We start from the raw sequence: 15,501 nt of genomic DNA, 5'->3' as shown, positions 1-15,501 counted from the left end.
AATAGTCAAAACAATACTTAGCAAAAGAAAAAAAGTAGGAGGTATGACACTTCTAGACTTCACACTTTACTATAAGGCTACAATAATCAAAACAACCTGGTATTGGTAAAAGAACAGGCACATGGACCAATGAAACGAGATAGTTTCTGGAAGCAAAACCTCAATTTCTCAACCAACTCATCTTTGACAAAACCTCCAACAACAACCACTGGGGAGAGGAGAACCTATTCAGTAAATGGTGCTGGGAAAACTGACTGGTCACATGCAGAAGATTGAAATAGGACCACTACCTATCATCATACACAAAAATTAACTCTAAATGGATCAAAGACCTAAAACTATAAGAATCTTGGAAAATGCAGGAGACACCCTTATGGAAATTGGAACTAGCAACCAATTCCTGATCAAAACCCCAAATGCCCATATCATAAGAGATAAGATAGACAAGTGGGACCTCATAAAACTGACAAGCTTCTGCAAAGCCAAAGAAACCATCAAGACAGCAGGGAGACAGCCCACAGAATGAGAAAATATATTTGGCAACTGTATATCTGATAAAAGTCTAACATCTAGGATCTACAAGGAACCCAAACATGCCTAAAGAAAAAAAAAAGCCCCATTAAAAAGTGGGCAAAAGACTGGGCTCAGTGGCTCAACCTGCAATCCCAGCACTTTGGGAGGCCAAGGCAAGTAGATAGCCTGAGCCTGTGGGTTCGAGACCAGCCCAGGCAACTTGGCAAGAGCTCGTCTCTACAATAAATAAAAAAATTAGTTGGGCATGGTAGCACATGCCTATAGTTCTGGCTACTTGGAAGGCTCAGGCGGAAGGATCACTGGGGCCCTGCAGGTCAATGCTGGAGTGGCCATGAGCATGCCACGGCACTTCAGCCTTGAGCGACAGAGTGAGACTCCAACTCAAAAAAAAAAAAAAAAGTGGGCGAAAGATATGAATAGACACATCTCAAATGAAGATATATGGGCAGCCAACGAGACATGAAAAAGTGCTCAGCCTCAGTCATCATCAGAGAAATGCAAATCACAACCACATTTAGACACCTCCTAACCCTAGTAAGAATGGCCATCATTAATAAAACAAACAACAACAGATGCTGGTGAGGATGTGGAGAAAAAGGAACGCTTCTACACTGCTGGTGGGAATGTAAGCTAGTGCAACCTCTTTGGAAGACACTGTGGCAATTTCTGAAAGAACTAGAAGTTGACCTTCCATATGACCCAGCAATCACCCTATTGGGAATATACCTGGAGGAATTCAAGTCATTCTACCAAAAAGATACCTGCACATGTATATTTGTTGCAGCTCTATTCACAATAGCAAAAACATGGAACTGCCCATCGAAGCTAGACTGGATAAAAAAGTTGTGGTACATCTTTTGTTTGGTACACAATGGAATATTATGCAACCATAAAGAATGACAAATACATGGACTTCGCAACAAATATATGGTTGGATTTAGAGTCTATCATGCTCAGTGACCTATCACAGAAACAAAGAACAGAGTGCCATATGTTCTCACTAATAAGTGGACCTTGAACAATTATCATAACACTCTTAAGAAAGAGATTGGCAGTAGTAGGAAACTGCCAAGAGAGGGAGAATGGAACTGGCAGTTGAGGGAAACTTCCAGGGGAGGGAAAGGCATAACTCATCAACAAGGGTACCTACATAATGAACATTTGTATACCTAACCCTGAATTTTATCCCACATCTTTAAAATGAAGGAAAAAATAAATAAAACTTTACAGTTAACATTAAAAAAGAAAAGAAAAGCTGTACACTTTAACTCTATTCCCTACATTTTGAGTTATTAGTGTCACAATTTACATTTTAAATATTTTTTATCTCTTTAAAACTATTGTAGATATTATTTTTAATAGCTTGTCTTTTAGTTTTCATAATAAAAGTGGCACACCATGATTATAAATTAACAGTCATATTAGCATCCTTTTCTTTTAGTTTGAAGAACTTCTTTTAGCATTTTTTCTAGGATAATTCTAGTAGCAATTAATTGCTTCAGCTTTTTGTTTGTTTTTCTGGGAATCTTTAGCTCTGCTTAATTTCTAAAGGAAAGCTTTTTGGGCACAGTATTCTTGGTTGGCAGTTTTTAAAGCTTTAGCACTTTGAATATGTTGTACCATTCCCGCTGACCTGTAAGGTTTCTGCTGTGACATCTGCTGCCAGGTGTGTTGGGTCTCCCTTACATGTTATTTGCTTTTGTTTTCCACTGCTTTCAGGATCCTCTTTTTGTCTTTGACCTCTTGCAGGTTGTTTATATCTTGGGTTATTCTTATGTGGCATGAATCTGACTGGTGACCTTTGACTTTCCTATACCTGGGTATTTATTTCTTTTTTCAGGTTTGGAAAGTTTTATGTTATTATTTAAATAATAACAGAATAAGCTTTCCACCCCTTTGTCATTCTCAGTTTTTTAATTCTAATAACTTGAATATTTGCTCCTTTACTATTGTCCCATAAACCCTGTCAACTTTTTTCCTTCGCGATTTTTCTCCTCTGTGTCTTTTCAAATAACCTGTCTTAGAACTCACTAATTCTTTTGTTTGATTGGTTCTGCTGTTGATGTTCTCTGTTGTACTTTTTATTTCATTCATTGGGTTTTTCCATTCCAGGGATTCCATTTGATTTTTAAAAATTATTTCAATCTCTATTATCTGAATTGGTTAACTTCAACCTTTTGTACTTGGATGTCACCTCTGAGGGGACATTGTAGATCTAGCAAACTACTCAGATGTCTCCTCTCAGGGGACATAAAGAGATTGCTGGTGATTATACAAGTCAAACTTACGCCAGCACAATTTTTTTAAAAAATGTATGTTTCCTTGACACTGTTCATCCAAGTTGCATGAAAAAGCAAATGAAGAGATGGAATATATATTGAGAAATGATCCATCAGTTGAAAAGTGGCTTTCAGGAATCACGAGTGTTTCCTCCCACGTCTCCTTTGAACAGACTGGTCGATAAATGACATATTATTAATGTGGAAGGAAGAAAACAAGACTGCATTGCCTGCTCGAATAGAAAAACACCAGGTGGAAGATGTGAAATAAATTACTATTGCACAACATATATCAATGAACCTGCAATGCATGTCAGTGACCGTTTCACACATTACCATGTTAGAAAAATTTAAGATATAAAGTTTGGATTTTTTGGGGTCATAAATACATTCTTCACTGTCCAAATTCCATTATGAGGCAAATACCATTACAATAAAATAATTGGTTCCAATGCTATATACTATTTAATATGAAGTGATTCATTTTTCGCTATTGCTTAAAAAAAGGTCAGTCAGGTTGCTGGTAGGTGACCTATGAGATGTCTCCAAGTGTAAGGGGTTGGGATTGTTAAGCTGCCTTAAAACATCTATTTTGAAGTCTTTGTCTGAGAGATCACATAGATCTATCATTTCAGGGTTCATTTCTGGTGCCTTATTTTGTACATTTGGTAAGGTCATATTTCCTTAAATGCTCTTGATGTGTGTGGATGTACAACAATGTCTATGCCTCGAGGAGTTAGGTGTTTATTCCACTATTTACAATCTGGCTTTATTTGTGCCTTTCTTCAGAGGGCCTTTCAGATTCGAATCAGCCTGACTGTGTCTCCCTAACCTGTGGCCACTGCAGCTACCTCAGCACTAGAGGGTGCTCTAAGCCCAGTCTTGCTGGAAGTCTTGTGAGGGCTGAGGTTTATGTGGATGGACCTGGGGAAGATCCAAGGACAGTACAGGGGCTGTGTGGGAAAACTGGCTAGGAACCCCAGTATAGAAGATGGTCTTAATGGACCAGACAGGTGTGTCTCCCAACAAGTTCCTGCACAGGCAGGATAGGTCCCTATTGTAGCAAGACTCTGGAGCTGAGACTGGGCCCCTCAGGATCTGCTGTGGGAAGGAGACTGGCAAGCCAGTCTTACAGGCTTGGATGGACGCTTATCTCCCAGCAGATTCCTGCACAGGTGGGATAGTTCCCAACTGCAGGGGGAGGGGGAGGAGCTGAGACTGGATTGCCTTGGGGCCTGCTTTGGGTTGGAGGCCAGAGAAACTGTCTTGTTGGCTCAGACAGGCCCATGTTTCCCAGCAGAGCCCTGTAAGGATGAGATAGTTCCACAATTGCAGTGGTGGTGTATTTCAGTTAAATTCTGCTCAAAATTAGTAAGATGTTGAGTAGGCCTTGCAAATATGTTTATTACATTGCAATGTTACCTTTGGTGGTAGAAAATGACTTATATTCTAGAACTTAAATTCTGCTCCTGAATTTATTTCTGAATGATTTTGCTGCCTATGTCTTTTTCTTACCAATATTCAGATACTCTTCTTTTTTTAAACTTTATATTTCTGAGACTATTTTTTAGCAGAGCTAAACATATTCAAAGTGTGGAGGGGAAGAAAGCAAGTCAGAGAGTTTAGTGGAAATAGAGAAAGAAGAAATAATTCAATAATGAAAATGTTAGAAAGGAAATGTATCTTATTACATGTGATTTCTTTTGTGGCAAGTACATAGTCTCCAGAAAAATAGTGCAAGGGCAAAAGTATATTTTCTATGCTTATTTTTTGCAAATTTTAATTGGGAGTTCATGGGGCTTCTAATTCCTATTAAAAGTGAATTTAAATCTGTATGTTAACACAACAGTGGCTCATTCCCATCACTAGACCTTTAGGACTAGAGGGACAAGTGACAGATTTATGTTCCTTCCCCTTCTGCCTTTGAGGAGTTGTATAATGGTGGTGTATAGGGGTCCAACCTTCCTTTAGCTCAGCCCGTGTAATTAGATGGTGAAATGCATGCAATTCCTTCTCTCTGTGTTTCTCTGTCTCTCTCTCCGTCTCTCCCTCTCTTTCTCCCTCCCTCCCTGACTCTTTCTTTGTCACACACACACACACACACACACACACACACACACACACACACACACACGTGATTTTTGAGGGCATGATTTTCAAATTGGTTAAGTCTAACTTGAAAACTTTTATAAATAACAGAAATCAGGGAGTGACACGGACAGCGTCCAGCTCTGCCCAGGAGGACATCATTCGGTGGTTTAAAGAGGAGCAACTATCACTTGGAGCAGGCTGCCAGAAAACCTCAAACACCATAGCTCCCTGGTTCCATGGTGAGTGCACATTCCCTCAATGGAACCTCGTCTAAGGATGGATAAAGCTGTGCTAATCCATTGCAAAGGCAGACGGAATAAAGGCTTCCATTTATTCGTGCTGCCCAGAAAGGGTCTTTCGAATGATTTCCACAAAGCAGTTTTTAAAAGGTTTCCTCAGTGGGCTGCATTCTCACGACGATTTAGAAAGCAGTTGGCATTCATGGTCACTGTTTGCTCTGTGGGTTAATTTATCACCACAAATAAAATGCTGCAAGATGGGAGGTAAAAGCAGTATTCCTACTGACTTACCAGCGGGGCTCTTGATCGAGACTCTGTCAAATGGCCATGTCTTCCTTTCACCGAGAGAGAGTCAACTGGGGATGTTGGGTGTGCTGGATAGGACGCTGGGTTGACAGACCAAAGGTCAGGCTTCAGACCCAGCTCTCCATTACTCTAGTGACTGAGCAAATCACTTTCTTTTCTGGTAGCAACTCAATTTGTGATGTTTTAAGATAAAAATTCTGTGATTTTGATCCTTTCATTTTGGCATATAATTAAGGCTACAAGGTGGGTTTGTTAGAGTCTGAGCAGATGGTAGCTGAAAAACTGTTTTTGTGTTTGACCCAAGAAACTTGATGAACTCGAGCCCCTCTTCCACCCACGTCACACTTCACTGACCTCTTAGTTTCTTGGATTTCAAGAAAAGCTAGTGGCTTCTTGCTTCAGCTGGCTTCCATAAGGTCTATGAGTGAATTGGATTAAATGTATGTATAACAAAAGGTGCTTTAAAGCAAAAAATAAAATTCTCTCTGAAAGCATGTTTGTCCTAAGAGGGTTTGGGTTCATATTGTGTTTAAGGCATCTCTCTTTTAAGTGGTATAATCTCACACATAGGTATAGCCCCAAAAAGTAAGCTCCCGAGCACATAGCACGGGAAACTCTTCTAAAAAGAGCAATTATTTGTGATAGGCTTTTTCCTATAGCGCTGCTTATGCAGACAGAATGTTACAGGAGAACTTTCTAGTTCCCCTTGGAAATGGGTGTTCTTTGGCAATTCAGACTTTGGTAAGCAATGTGTCCATTCCTAGAGGAGTTTCTTCTTTCTCCTAGGGCAAAGGTCACAAGCCTCCTTCCTTTCTATTCTGCTTTAAAGTCATTGGGAGAAAGAGAGACAATATTGTCGAAGAAGAACAGATAGAACACGGCCAGTTACATATTAACATGGCAGTCTCAGCTGTCAGATATTGTCTAGTTTTCCTTTTTAACATAAGTACTGAGGAGGTCAGCCACTTCTTAGTTTCTGTCTCTTTGGGCAGAAGATGCTATCATGTCTGATTGTAAGGATGGTAGTTTTTTAACAGCAGGGCGTAAGAAAAGGAAAATGTTGTTTATTAAAAATGCTGATACCTTAACAGGCAGCTCTATTAGAAACTCTGAAAGGTAGAAAGGCATAGTTGAACTAAAAATCCAGTTGGTGCATTGGTTAAATATATTATTCTTTAGTTTTACATATAATAACTTATTCATATGCCATTGCTACTGATCTATTTTCACTTATACAAATATTTTTCAGTCATAAGCAAAACAAAAATACAAGATGACATAACAAAGTAATAACACATACACAGCCATTTAGTCAGTATAAGTCATTATTTTCAGTTTTAAAAAGACCAAATTTCATGTTTCCCTGATAAAGAGAATATGCAGCTCATCTTATCTCTTTGAAATGTAATTGTTTATTCATCGGGACATCTGTTTTGAAGTATTAGGGTGGTAGCTTTTTATTGTTATAAAATTGTTTTGCAGTCTTCTTTCCTTTGTTACATCCTCTATGAATTACCCTTCTTAAGATACCGTTTTGGTCATTCACCTAATTTTTCACTCTGCAAAAGTGTATACTTTCATCCATTTCTCTTAGTTAAGCTCTAGATAAGGATGGAAAAAGGAAGGAGAGGATGCAGGGAATGAAGACTAATGGATTTCTGGTTTTATGGCTGGGTGGAAGGTGTTTGGGTTATTGATGGAAAGAAGGAACATAGCGAGATTTAGGGATAGAAAGAAGAGAGGGGGGCGTTCTATTGCATGGCATGGTGAATATAGCTAATAATAAAATATTGTGCATTTCAAAAGTGCCAAAAGTGTAAATTTCTCACCAAAAATAAATATTACATGTTTTTTATCATAGATATACTGACTAGCTTGACTTAATGATTCCATATTATATTCATAAATTATGATATTGCTTTGTATTCTATACACTTATACAATTATAAATTGCTAATTTATAATAAAAAAATCAACTCTTCTCTATGGTTGATGAAAATGTGCTTCATCTGTATCTGCCTGTGGCTCCAGAATCATGTCAAACCATAGTCCCCCTTCTGTCCATCGTATACACCACACTTGTCCCTACCTTAGGACTTTTGCATTTGCTGTTCCTGCAGATCCCACCATGGCAGACTTCTTAAGGAAATAGCTGACCTGACTGTGGAGTCTTGGTGAATCAAAAAATCTAATGGAGTAAGAGGGCGGGCTGGTGCTGCTGGGAAGAAGGGCACTTTGGGTTGAGAGGCAGCCTGTTGGAAGAATTCCTTCCTGCTGAGAGATCAGCCTTTGATCTATTAAGGCCTTCAGTGGATTGGAGGAGGCCCATGCACGTTGTGGGGAATAATATGTTTTCCTCAAAGTCCACCCATTTAAATGTTAATCTTATACAAACAAAAACAAAACACTTTCACAGCATCATCTAGAATAATTTTGTGTTTCAATTCCCTGGTCTTCAATGTCTGGCTCCCAAAAGGGGAAAAAGAGAAAAGTGAGAGGGCAGAGATTTTAAAATTTAATGATCAGATTACCTAGGTTTGAGTTATGTTTTCTCCTCTATAAAATGAGGGTAATGACAGTATGTGCTTAGAACAGTACTTGGCACATGGTGTTTCTTTTATTTTGATTTATCAGAACCAAACAGTTTAAGAATAAATTTATCCTTCCTGTTCTCTCTACCTTTCTCTCCATTATGATCCTAATCCTGTCACAAAATATTATTTTGAGTAACAGCGTCATTAAGAATTAAGCAGCACTTCAATAAAATGGATTGTCATTACTGCAGAAACTGACCTATACGATTTTCACAAGTATTTATTTAGGACCAGTCTTTAAAAAGTCAGGAGGTCACCTCAGAAGGCATCAGTTATTTGGAAGTACACAAGAACATCCCCACCAACAGAGAGTGAATCTGGAAAAGTTTGTCAAGACGTTGCAGGTTAAGGCTGAACTTGGATTTGGGAGGGATGGTGTGAAGAGATGCGAGAAAGTCCTACAGTTGCTAAGTAATAGATTCTACTTTCTAGATGTATGATCTTTTGTATATTGTAATTGATTAAATCTATTCAGTTTTGTTTCCTTAAGGATTGTTTTCTGCTTTCTTCTTCATTCACATCACCTTTTGTCTTTTCTCATCCTGTTATCTTGAACTCCATTTATTCAGTTCAGGACTGTTTTGATCCTCTGGTACAATCCTTGTTTTTATTCTTGCATCTGGTTGCCACATTGCGGCATTCTTTAAGACAGACCTTATAATCTATAATAGTTGTAAAGTAAGTGATAAATGCTGGAAAGTCCTGCTGACTGAACAGAATTATCCTACTGATTCTACTCCAGCATATAAGTCTCCAAAGTATGTAGATATGTAATTAATTATACCATACTAACATGCTTTTAAGCTTCCTCAAGAAAGGCCCAATGAATAAATAAAATTGAAGTTTGATGTTCTGTCCAGAAACTCACAGATTCACTCTTCATTCTGTATATAAACATTTTCCTACTTCTACTAAAAATACAGCAATATATAGGAGCTCAGAAATTGGCAGGGACTGGGAGTAGGAAGATGTGTAAAAAGATAGAAATACAGGTATAAACAGATTCCTGATTTAGGAATTTTCTAATTGTTTCTGTTAGAGAATTCACATATTTGCTTTATGTATCCTTGTTGATCATTATTCCTCTGAAATGTGATTAAAATTTTCTTATTCAAATATGGATATAGTTGGACTGTTGATGAAATATTTCCATCTTTATTTGTTTCTTGTGGACGTCTTTTGCTGTCATGGCATATAACTGAACCTGCCTATCAAATGCTTTAGTCCTAATGTTTTATATTTTAGGCTACCTAAAAAGCAAATCCCTTTAGCTTTGGTGAGGTACCAATACAGTTCATACTTCAGTTTTTTTTGTTATTAGTTGGAGTCTCATTCTGTTGCCCAGACTGGAATGCAATGGTACGATCATGGCCACCCCAGCCTCCACTTGCTAGGCTCAGGTGAACCGTCCACTTTAGCCTTCCAAGTAGCTGGAACCACAGCTGTGCACCACCATGCCCAGATAATTTTTTAAAAATTTTATTGTAGAGACGAGGTCCTACCAAGTTGCCCAGGCTGGTCTTGGACCCCTGAGCTGAGGCAAACCTCTTGCCTCTGCTTCCCAAAGTGCTGGGATTATAGGTGTGAGCCACCACACTTGGCCATAATTTTCAGCTATTTTGATTTCTTCCATTTTTGACACATCCCACTGTCTCATTCTCCTTGGGAAGGTAGATTCTAGTCATTTCTGTAGAGGCAGTTATTCTCTGGAACTTCAGTTTCCTAGAGACACTGTCCAGGTGGAGTTCTCTTACCTTCCTCCTTCCCCTCCTGGCAGTTTGCTACCCCACAACTCCTTCAGCACGGGGACGAGATACCACATAGAATTATCATTCATAACTGAACAGATTGCATTAACAAGGGCTCAGAGAGGCTTCCCAGTGTTTGTTTCAGGCTAAAATCTTAGAGAACTTATGAACCCATAGGTGACCACCTGTCCTTTGACTGTTTTGCTGAGGAGTGAAGATTTCTTAATTGTGGGACCATCAAAATTCTGCCCACCTGTCACAAAGGGATTTCCAAGCTTCTGTCTTCACCAAGTATACATTACTGATTTATGTGACTTCTGAGAGCCTTTTTGTTCCTAAGTCTCAGATGGCATACAGGTCCTCCCTCATTTACATGCGTGATTCATACATTTCATAGAGCAGAAAGTCTGAGGCCAGCAACAAGAATATGTCACTGCTTTTATATGGCAGAGAAGGACAGCTAGAAGTTCATTCCCTGGTGGTCACTGCTCTGACCTTGAGAGGGACCAGCAGGGCTCCTTTTAGCATGAAGGCTTCACCTACATAAATGGCATCACAGCATTTTCCTCTAAATTATTCTCCGCAGCTCTGTGTAACTGCCTAGTATTGGTTCAGATTTTGAAGTAACCAGAGGGGGTATAACATAAAAAGGCTAAAGCTACGCACATGTATTCAGATTTAGCAAGAACTAACTTTTCTGCAGAAAGTGTTGTGCATAGCTGTTTTGTTTGTTTATTTATTTTCCTGAAAGACCATGGCTTTTCTCATAAATTACTCAGTGCAGCAAATCTCCTGCAAAAAAAAGTTTCTGTGTTACTCCATTAATGTGGAGAATAGTCAGTTCATCAGCCCCAAAGCTCTCTCTTACTTGGGTTTTTGCAAATGGTGCACTTGAGTCCTCACCCTGACGCTGCCACAAGTTGGCAGTGGCCTGTTCCTGGAAGTCCTAAGCTTCCCATTGCAAATACCCAGGACTCCAAGTCTTGTGGTTCCCCATCATGCTTTTGGAGTCCTGAGGTTACCTAGAGGGGCTTCAGACACAAGAGGCTGGCAGAGTGGATGTGTGAGCAGCAAAGAAGAGCCACTTTGCTTTGGGGTTTCTACTTAGGATTTTATATAGAAAGGGGGATTTACTGTTTAAAGAGGTATTTTTCAAAACCATAACTTTGTCATCATACTTTTCTTTGTCGCCATATGCTTTTGGGATGACCTCTTCCGCCACAGCCAGATATTGTTGGGCAGTATTTCTTTATGCCAGAGAAAGGGCGGCAGCAAAGTAGGTAAGTTGTGGTAAAAAGCACATCTCTGGGACCACACTGCCTAGCTTCAAATCTGAGTCCCCCACCAACTAGCCGTGTGTGGCTGTAGGCAGTGGCATGACTGTACTTCTGTCCCTCATCAGTGTAATTACAGAAAATCATGATTCTGCCTGAAAAGGGTTGTTGTTAATATATGAAATGCACTTAGAACTGTGTGTGGCACATAGTAAGCCCTCGTTAAGTGTCAGCCATTAAGATAATGAAGGGAACACAAGTGAAGATAATCGTTCTAATCCTTGACTTATCAAGGAAGGTCTCTGGAGCTTCTCAGTTCTCAGCACCATGGATGCCACACTTTGGAGAAGTTGGAAAGATCATTGATGTCATCCCCACCTCCAGGTAGACAGCATATAAATAATCATGGAATAGTGCATGTTCTTTAAGTTGCCCAACGTGAGACGTGAACTCCTCTTTGTGAAATAAATACTCATATTTTAATTTCAGCCCATTCCAGAAAAACTTTATGAGCCTAGAGTGGGAGACGAGAGACTGGGACTATCGCTCATTAATCCTGTAATCTTGGGCACTTACCTTTTCTGTCTTGGTTTTCTCATCTGTAAAATGGAGTGATAATAGCATCAGCTTTGTTTATTTTAGAGTTGTTTGAGGATTACATGAAAGATCAAAAGGCAATGGAAGCATGTTAAACAGTGTGATGTGCCAGTGCAGGTTTAGGTTTTCTGGTCAGGTGGGTGAGGGCATGGGCTACAGGGTCAGACTGCCTGGGCCCAAACCCAGTGCCTCTCCTGACCTATTGAGTGACCTTAAACAGATTGAGCAGCTCTCTGTGATGCAAGTTTTTCATCTGTTATTTGAGAAGAGTAATGCACATCTTTGTAGGGTAGCTGTGAGGCTGAACAGAGGTAATATACACTTTATTATTTGGTTATCTTTCATTTGATTTTTAAGCACATATTTTCTGGAAGCAGGAAGTAGGTTGTACAGATGTACACATACAGATAGAATTAGGCCTGGTGGTACATCAGAGAAATATGAAATGCATCCCTTGTCTCTGTGATAACAATTCTCAGACTAGAGGCAGGGCTGTGTAGAAGTGTCCTAGAGAAGGAAGACTCTGGCTTGATTATAAGACACAATCATCCATTAGACTGAGGCATTTTCTTAGTGGCAGGTGCTGAGAGTGTAAAAATAAATAAGAAGTGGTAATTGCCCTCTAGGAACCGGAAGTGGAGTAGGGGAGGCCAATCACGGCAGAATGTATGGTGAGTAGTCCAACAGAGATGAGAACTAGCTGAGTGCTCAGTTGGAAGTGGGAACCAGGTGAGACCTTGAATAGACCAGGTGCGCGTGCAGATGGAGGTAGGAACCAGGTGAGACCTTGGATAGACCAGCTGAGTACTTGGATAGAGGTGAAAACCAGGTGAGACCTTGGATAGACCAGGTGAGCATGCAGATGGAGGTGAGAACCAGGTGAGACTTTGGATAGGTCAGGTGAACACTGGATGGAGGTAGGAACCAGGTGAGACCTTGGATAGACCAGGTGAGCACTCAGGTGGAGGTGGGAACCAGGTAAGACCCTGGATAGACCAGGTGAGCACTCAGGTGGAGGTGGGAACCAGGTGAAACCCTGGCTAGACCAGGTGAGTGCTTGTATAGAAGTGGGAACCAGGTGAGACTTTGGATCGACCAGGTGAGCACTCAGGTGGAGCTGGCAACCAGGTGAAACCTTGGCTAGACCAGGTGAATACTTGTATAGAGGTGAGTACCAAGTGAGACCTTGAATAGACCAGGTGAGCACTCAGATGGAGGTGGGAACCAGGTGAGGCCTTGGATAGACCAGGTGAGTGCTTGGATGGATGGACATGGGAGTCAGGTGCTCAATAGGTCTAAAGGAAACTGAGACTTACTGCACAGTGAGGAATTAGAACACTCATGCTTAAGTCGAATCTTGCAAATTGAATCTTCCAGGAGGAAGCTGTGGAGAAGGGGATCCCACTGAATAACCCTTCTCTGGAACAGTTGCTGCCTTGGATTTCCAACTGGGGCCCTGCTAGGGTTTCTGAGTTCCTTTAGGTCTCTTGGGGTCTGTTTGTCTCTCCAGTGCAAAAATTGGTTCTCCTGGGCCATTCCTGAGCAAAATATTCACTCGAGAGAGGTGTAGAGCTACACTGCCCTGTGTGGTGGTAATTACTAACCATATGTGACTTTTCACATCAAAATTAAATAAAATTAAAGTTGATTCCCTTAGCCCCACTAGCCTTATTTCAGGTGCTCAGTAGCACATGTGGCTAGTGGCGACCACATTGACCAGCAGACACCATTTTCATCATCATAGAAAGTTCCAGAAGGATCCCTGGTGTCATGCAGAGAGGAGTGGGGTGTTTCCATCTGCTCACCCTCACCTCCAGCTGTGATAGGTTTCCCCACTGGTTTTCAGGCTCTTAGGAGTGTCAACTCCAGTTCTGTTCCAGACTCTCAAGGGCCAGGTGCTGTCTGTGAGACCTTATACAGTGACAACTGCTTTCTTCTGGGCTGCCAGAGTTCTGCCACTCCCTGGCTGGGTTCAGCTCTAACATTAACACACTGCTGTCAGAGTGAAAATCTAGTTCACTAAACTGATGAAATTTCAAAAAAAAATCTCTTATTAAGCCCCTTTCACTAGCCCAGAAATCCTCCTATGACCTCAGATAAGTTTGGTTCTTGTAATATGTGTGAAGAGAGCTAGCTGGTCAAAGGGAGGCAGAATAAAAGTGTCATAACCTTTGAGGGGTGGGATGAAAGCTTCTGCTTCAAAATCCTTAAGAGTTGTGCAAGGAGCAACATACTGCAAGGAGATTGCCCGAGTCTGTGGTGATGAGCATCTGATGTTGGAATTTGGTTTTTGTGCTCAAGAGCTCCCTACCCAAGCAGGCAAAGCTCATGGCTTGGCAGTAATCACACTCAGGACATGCTGAACACACCCACTGCCATTGATGACTTCATGACAAATTGTACATTGACCTGTATGCTTAAATGTGCCAAGAGAACGTGCTCTTAAGAAATAGTAATCCTTTTGCAAAAAGGAAAAAAAGAAAGAAACTGCCCTCCTGAATTCAAAGCCTAGTCTCCAGGACACTTACCTTTTGAACCTACCCTCTGTCCCACTGTGTACAAGAAGTCTCCATTATGACCTGTGCTTTGCCAGGAAATAATTTTATTGTGTTCTAGTAGGGTCTCAGGAGATTAGGTAATGCCAGGTTCTGTGTGTAATAGGTAATAATTACAGAAGTTAAGAGGCTTTGGGGAAGTTTAATTTATAATGACTATATGATCTGATTTTAGGAGGAGTTTGGTCTTAGCCCCGGTTTTGTTATAATTTTCCAGGATAGCTTTCATTTTAGGATCCAGATCCAAATGGGTAACATCCAGATGTTATAAATTGTAACATCTGCCCCATCTGTTGCAGTAACTTGGCATTTCAGAGTGAGTCTGTCAGTAAGTCTGTAAGAGAGAGAAATCTGTTCCAGAATGCTTTTTAATCCTCCAGTCATGATGTATCAGCCTCTTAGTTCTGAAGGGGACTTTTCAGTGTCAGTGAAAACTATCCCTGGTTTCACAGATAACCTAATGCAGTGTCTTCAGACCTCTGCCATGTGCTGTCCCTGCATAGGCTGGTACCTTGATGCCTTGTTTCAACTTATGGTTGTCATTTGTAATTCATTAGTGGGAGCAGGTATGTTTAGGAAGGTGAAATAGACCAACAAAAGCAGCCGCCCGTGTCTATTGGAACTTACACAGCCACCTCAGTATCTGAGCCAAGAGGCGCACCCATTGCCTATGGTACCTATGGTCCAATGGATCAGTCTCAGTAGGGAGAAGGCAGAAAGTGACTGGACACGATGTATACAATACACATGCTTCAGCCGGGAATCAGGGCAGTAGAGCCACAGCTCCTGGGAGACAGGCTGTGGGTCTTCCTCCATTTCAGGGACATTGACAGAGGTCTGGCAGTTCCCCCACTGCCAGACCTTTTCACTCACTCCAGTTCTTTCTGCCCATCCATCCATCCAACCATCCATCCATCCATCGATCTCCTTATTTTAAAGATGTGGGGTACAATTCAGGGTTAGGTATACAAATATTCATTATGCAGGTACCCTTATTAATGAGGTGTGCCCTTCCTTCTCATGGCAGTTTCCCTCAAGTACAATCCCACCCCCCCCAGCAATTTCTTACTACTACCAATCCCTTATAGTGTTATGATAATTGTTCAAAGTTGGCTTATGAGTGAGAACCTATGGTGCTCTGTTCTTTGTTTCTGTGATAGACTAAGTATGATCGACTCTAAATCCATCCAAGTTGCTGCAAAGTCCATATGTTTGTCCTTCTTTATGGCTGCATAATATTCCACTGTGTACATGTACCTCATTTTTTTAATCCAGTCCAGCTTC

General features: G+C 40.8%; 1 protein-coding gene across 1 annotated transcript in view; it reads left to right on the top strand.

Annotated features, from left to right (window-relative positions):
* The window catches only part of SH2D4A (SH2 domain containing 4A), a 72,936-nt gene that overhangs the window by 54,383 nt on the left and 3,052 nt on the right, over positions 1-15,501 (top strand). Inside the window, exon 7 of the mRNA XM_008073996.1 lies at positions 5,013-5,143. Coding sequence (XP_008072187.1) covers positions 5,013-5,143 — 131 coding nt within the window. The remainder of the gene's footprint in view (positions 1-5,012; positions 5,144-15,501) is intronic.

This window comes from Carlito syrichta, unplaced genomic scaffold (assembly GCF_000164805.1).
Source record: "Carlito syrichta isolate Samal-C Ts95f unplaced genomic scaffold, Tarsius_syrichta-2.0.1 Scaffold316252, whole genome shotgun sequence".
Classification (NCBI taxonomy): domain Eukaryota; kingdom Metazoa; phylum Chordata; class Mammalia; order Primates; family Tarsiidae; genus Carlito; species Carlito syrichta.
This window is presented reverse-complemented; position numbering and strand designations above follow the sequence as displayed.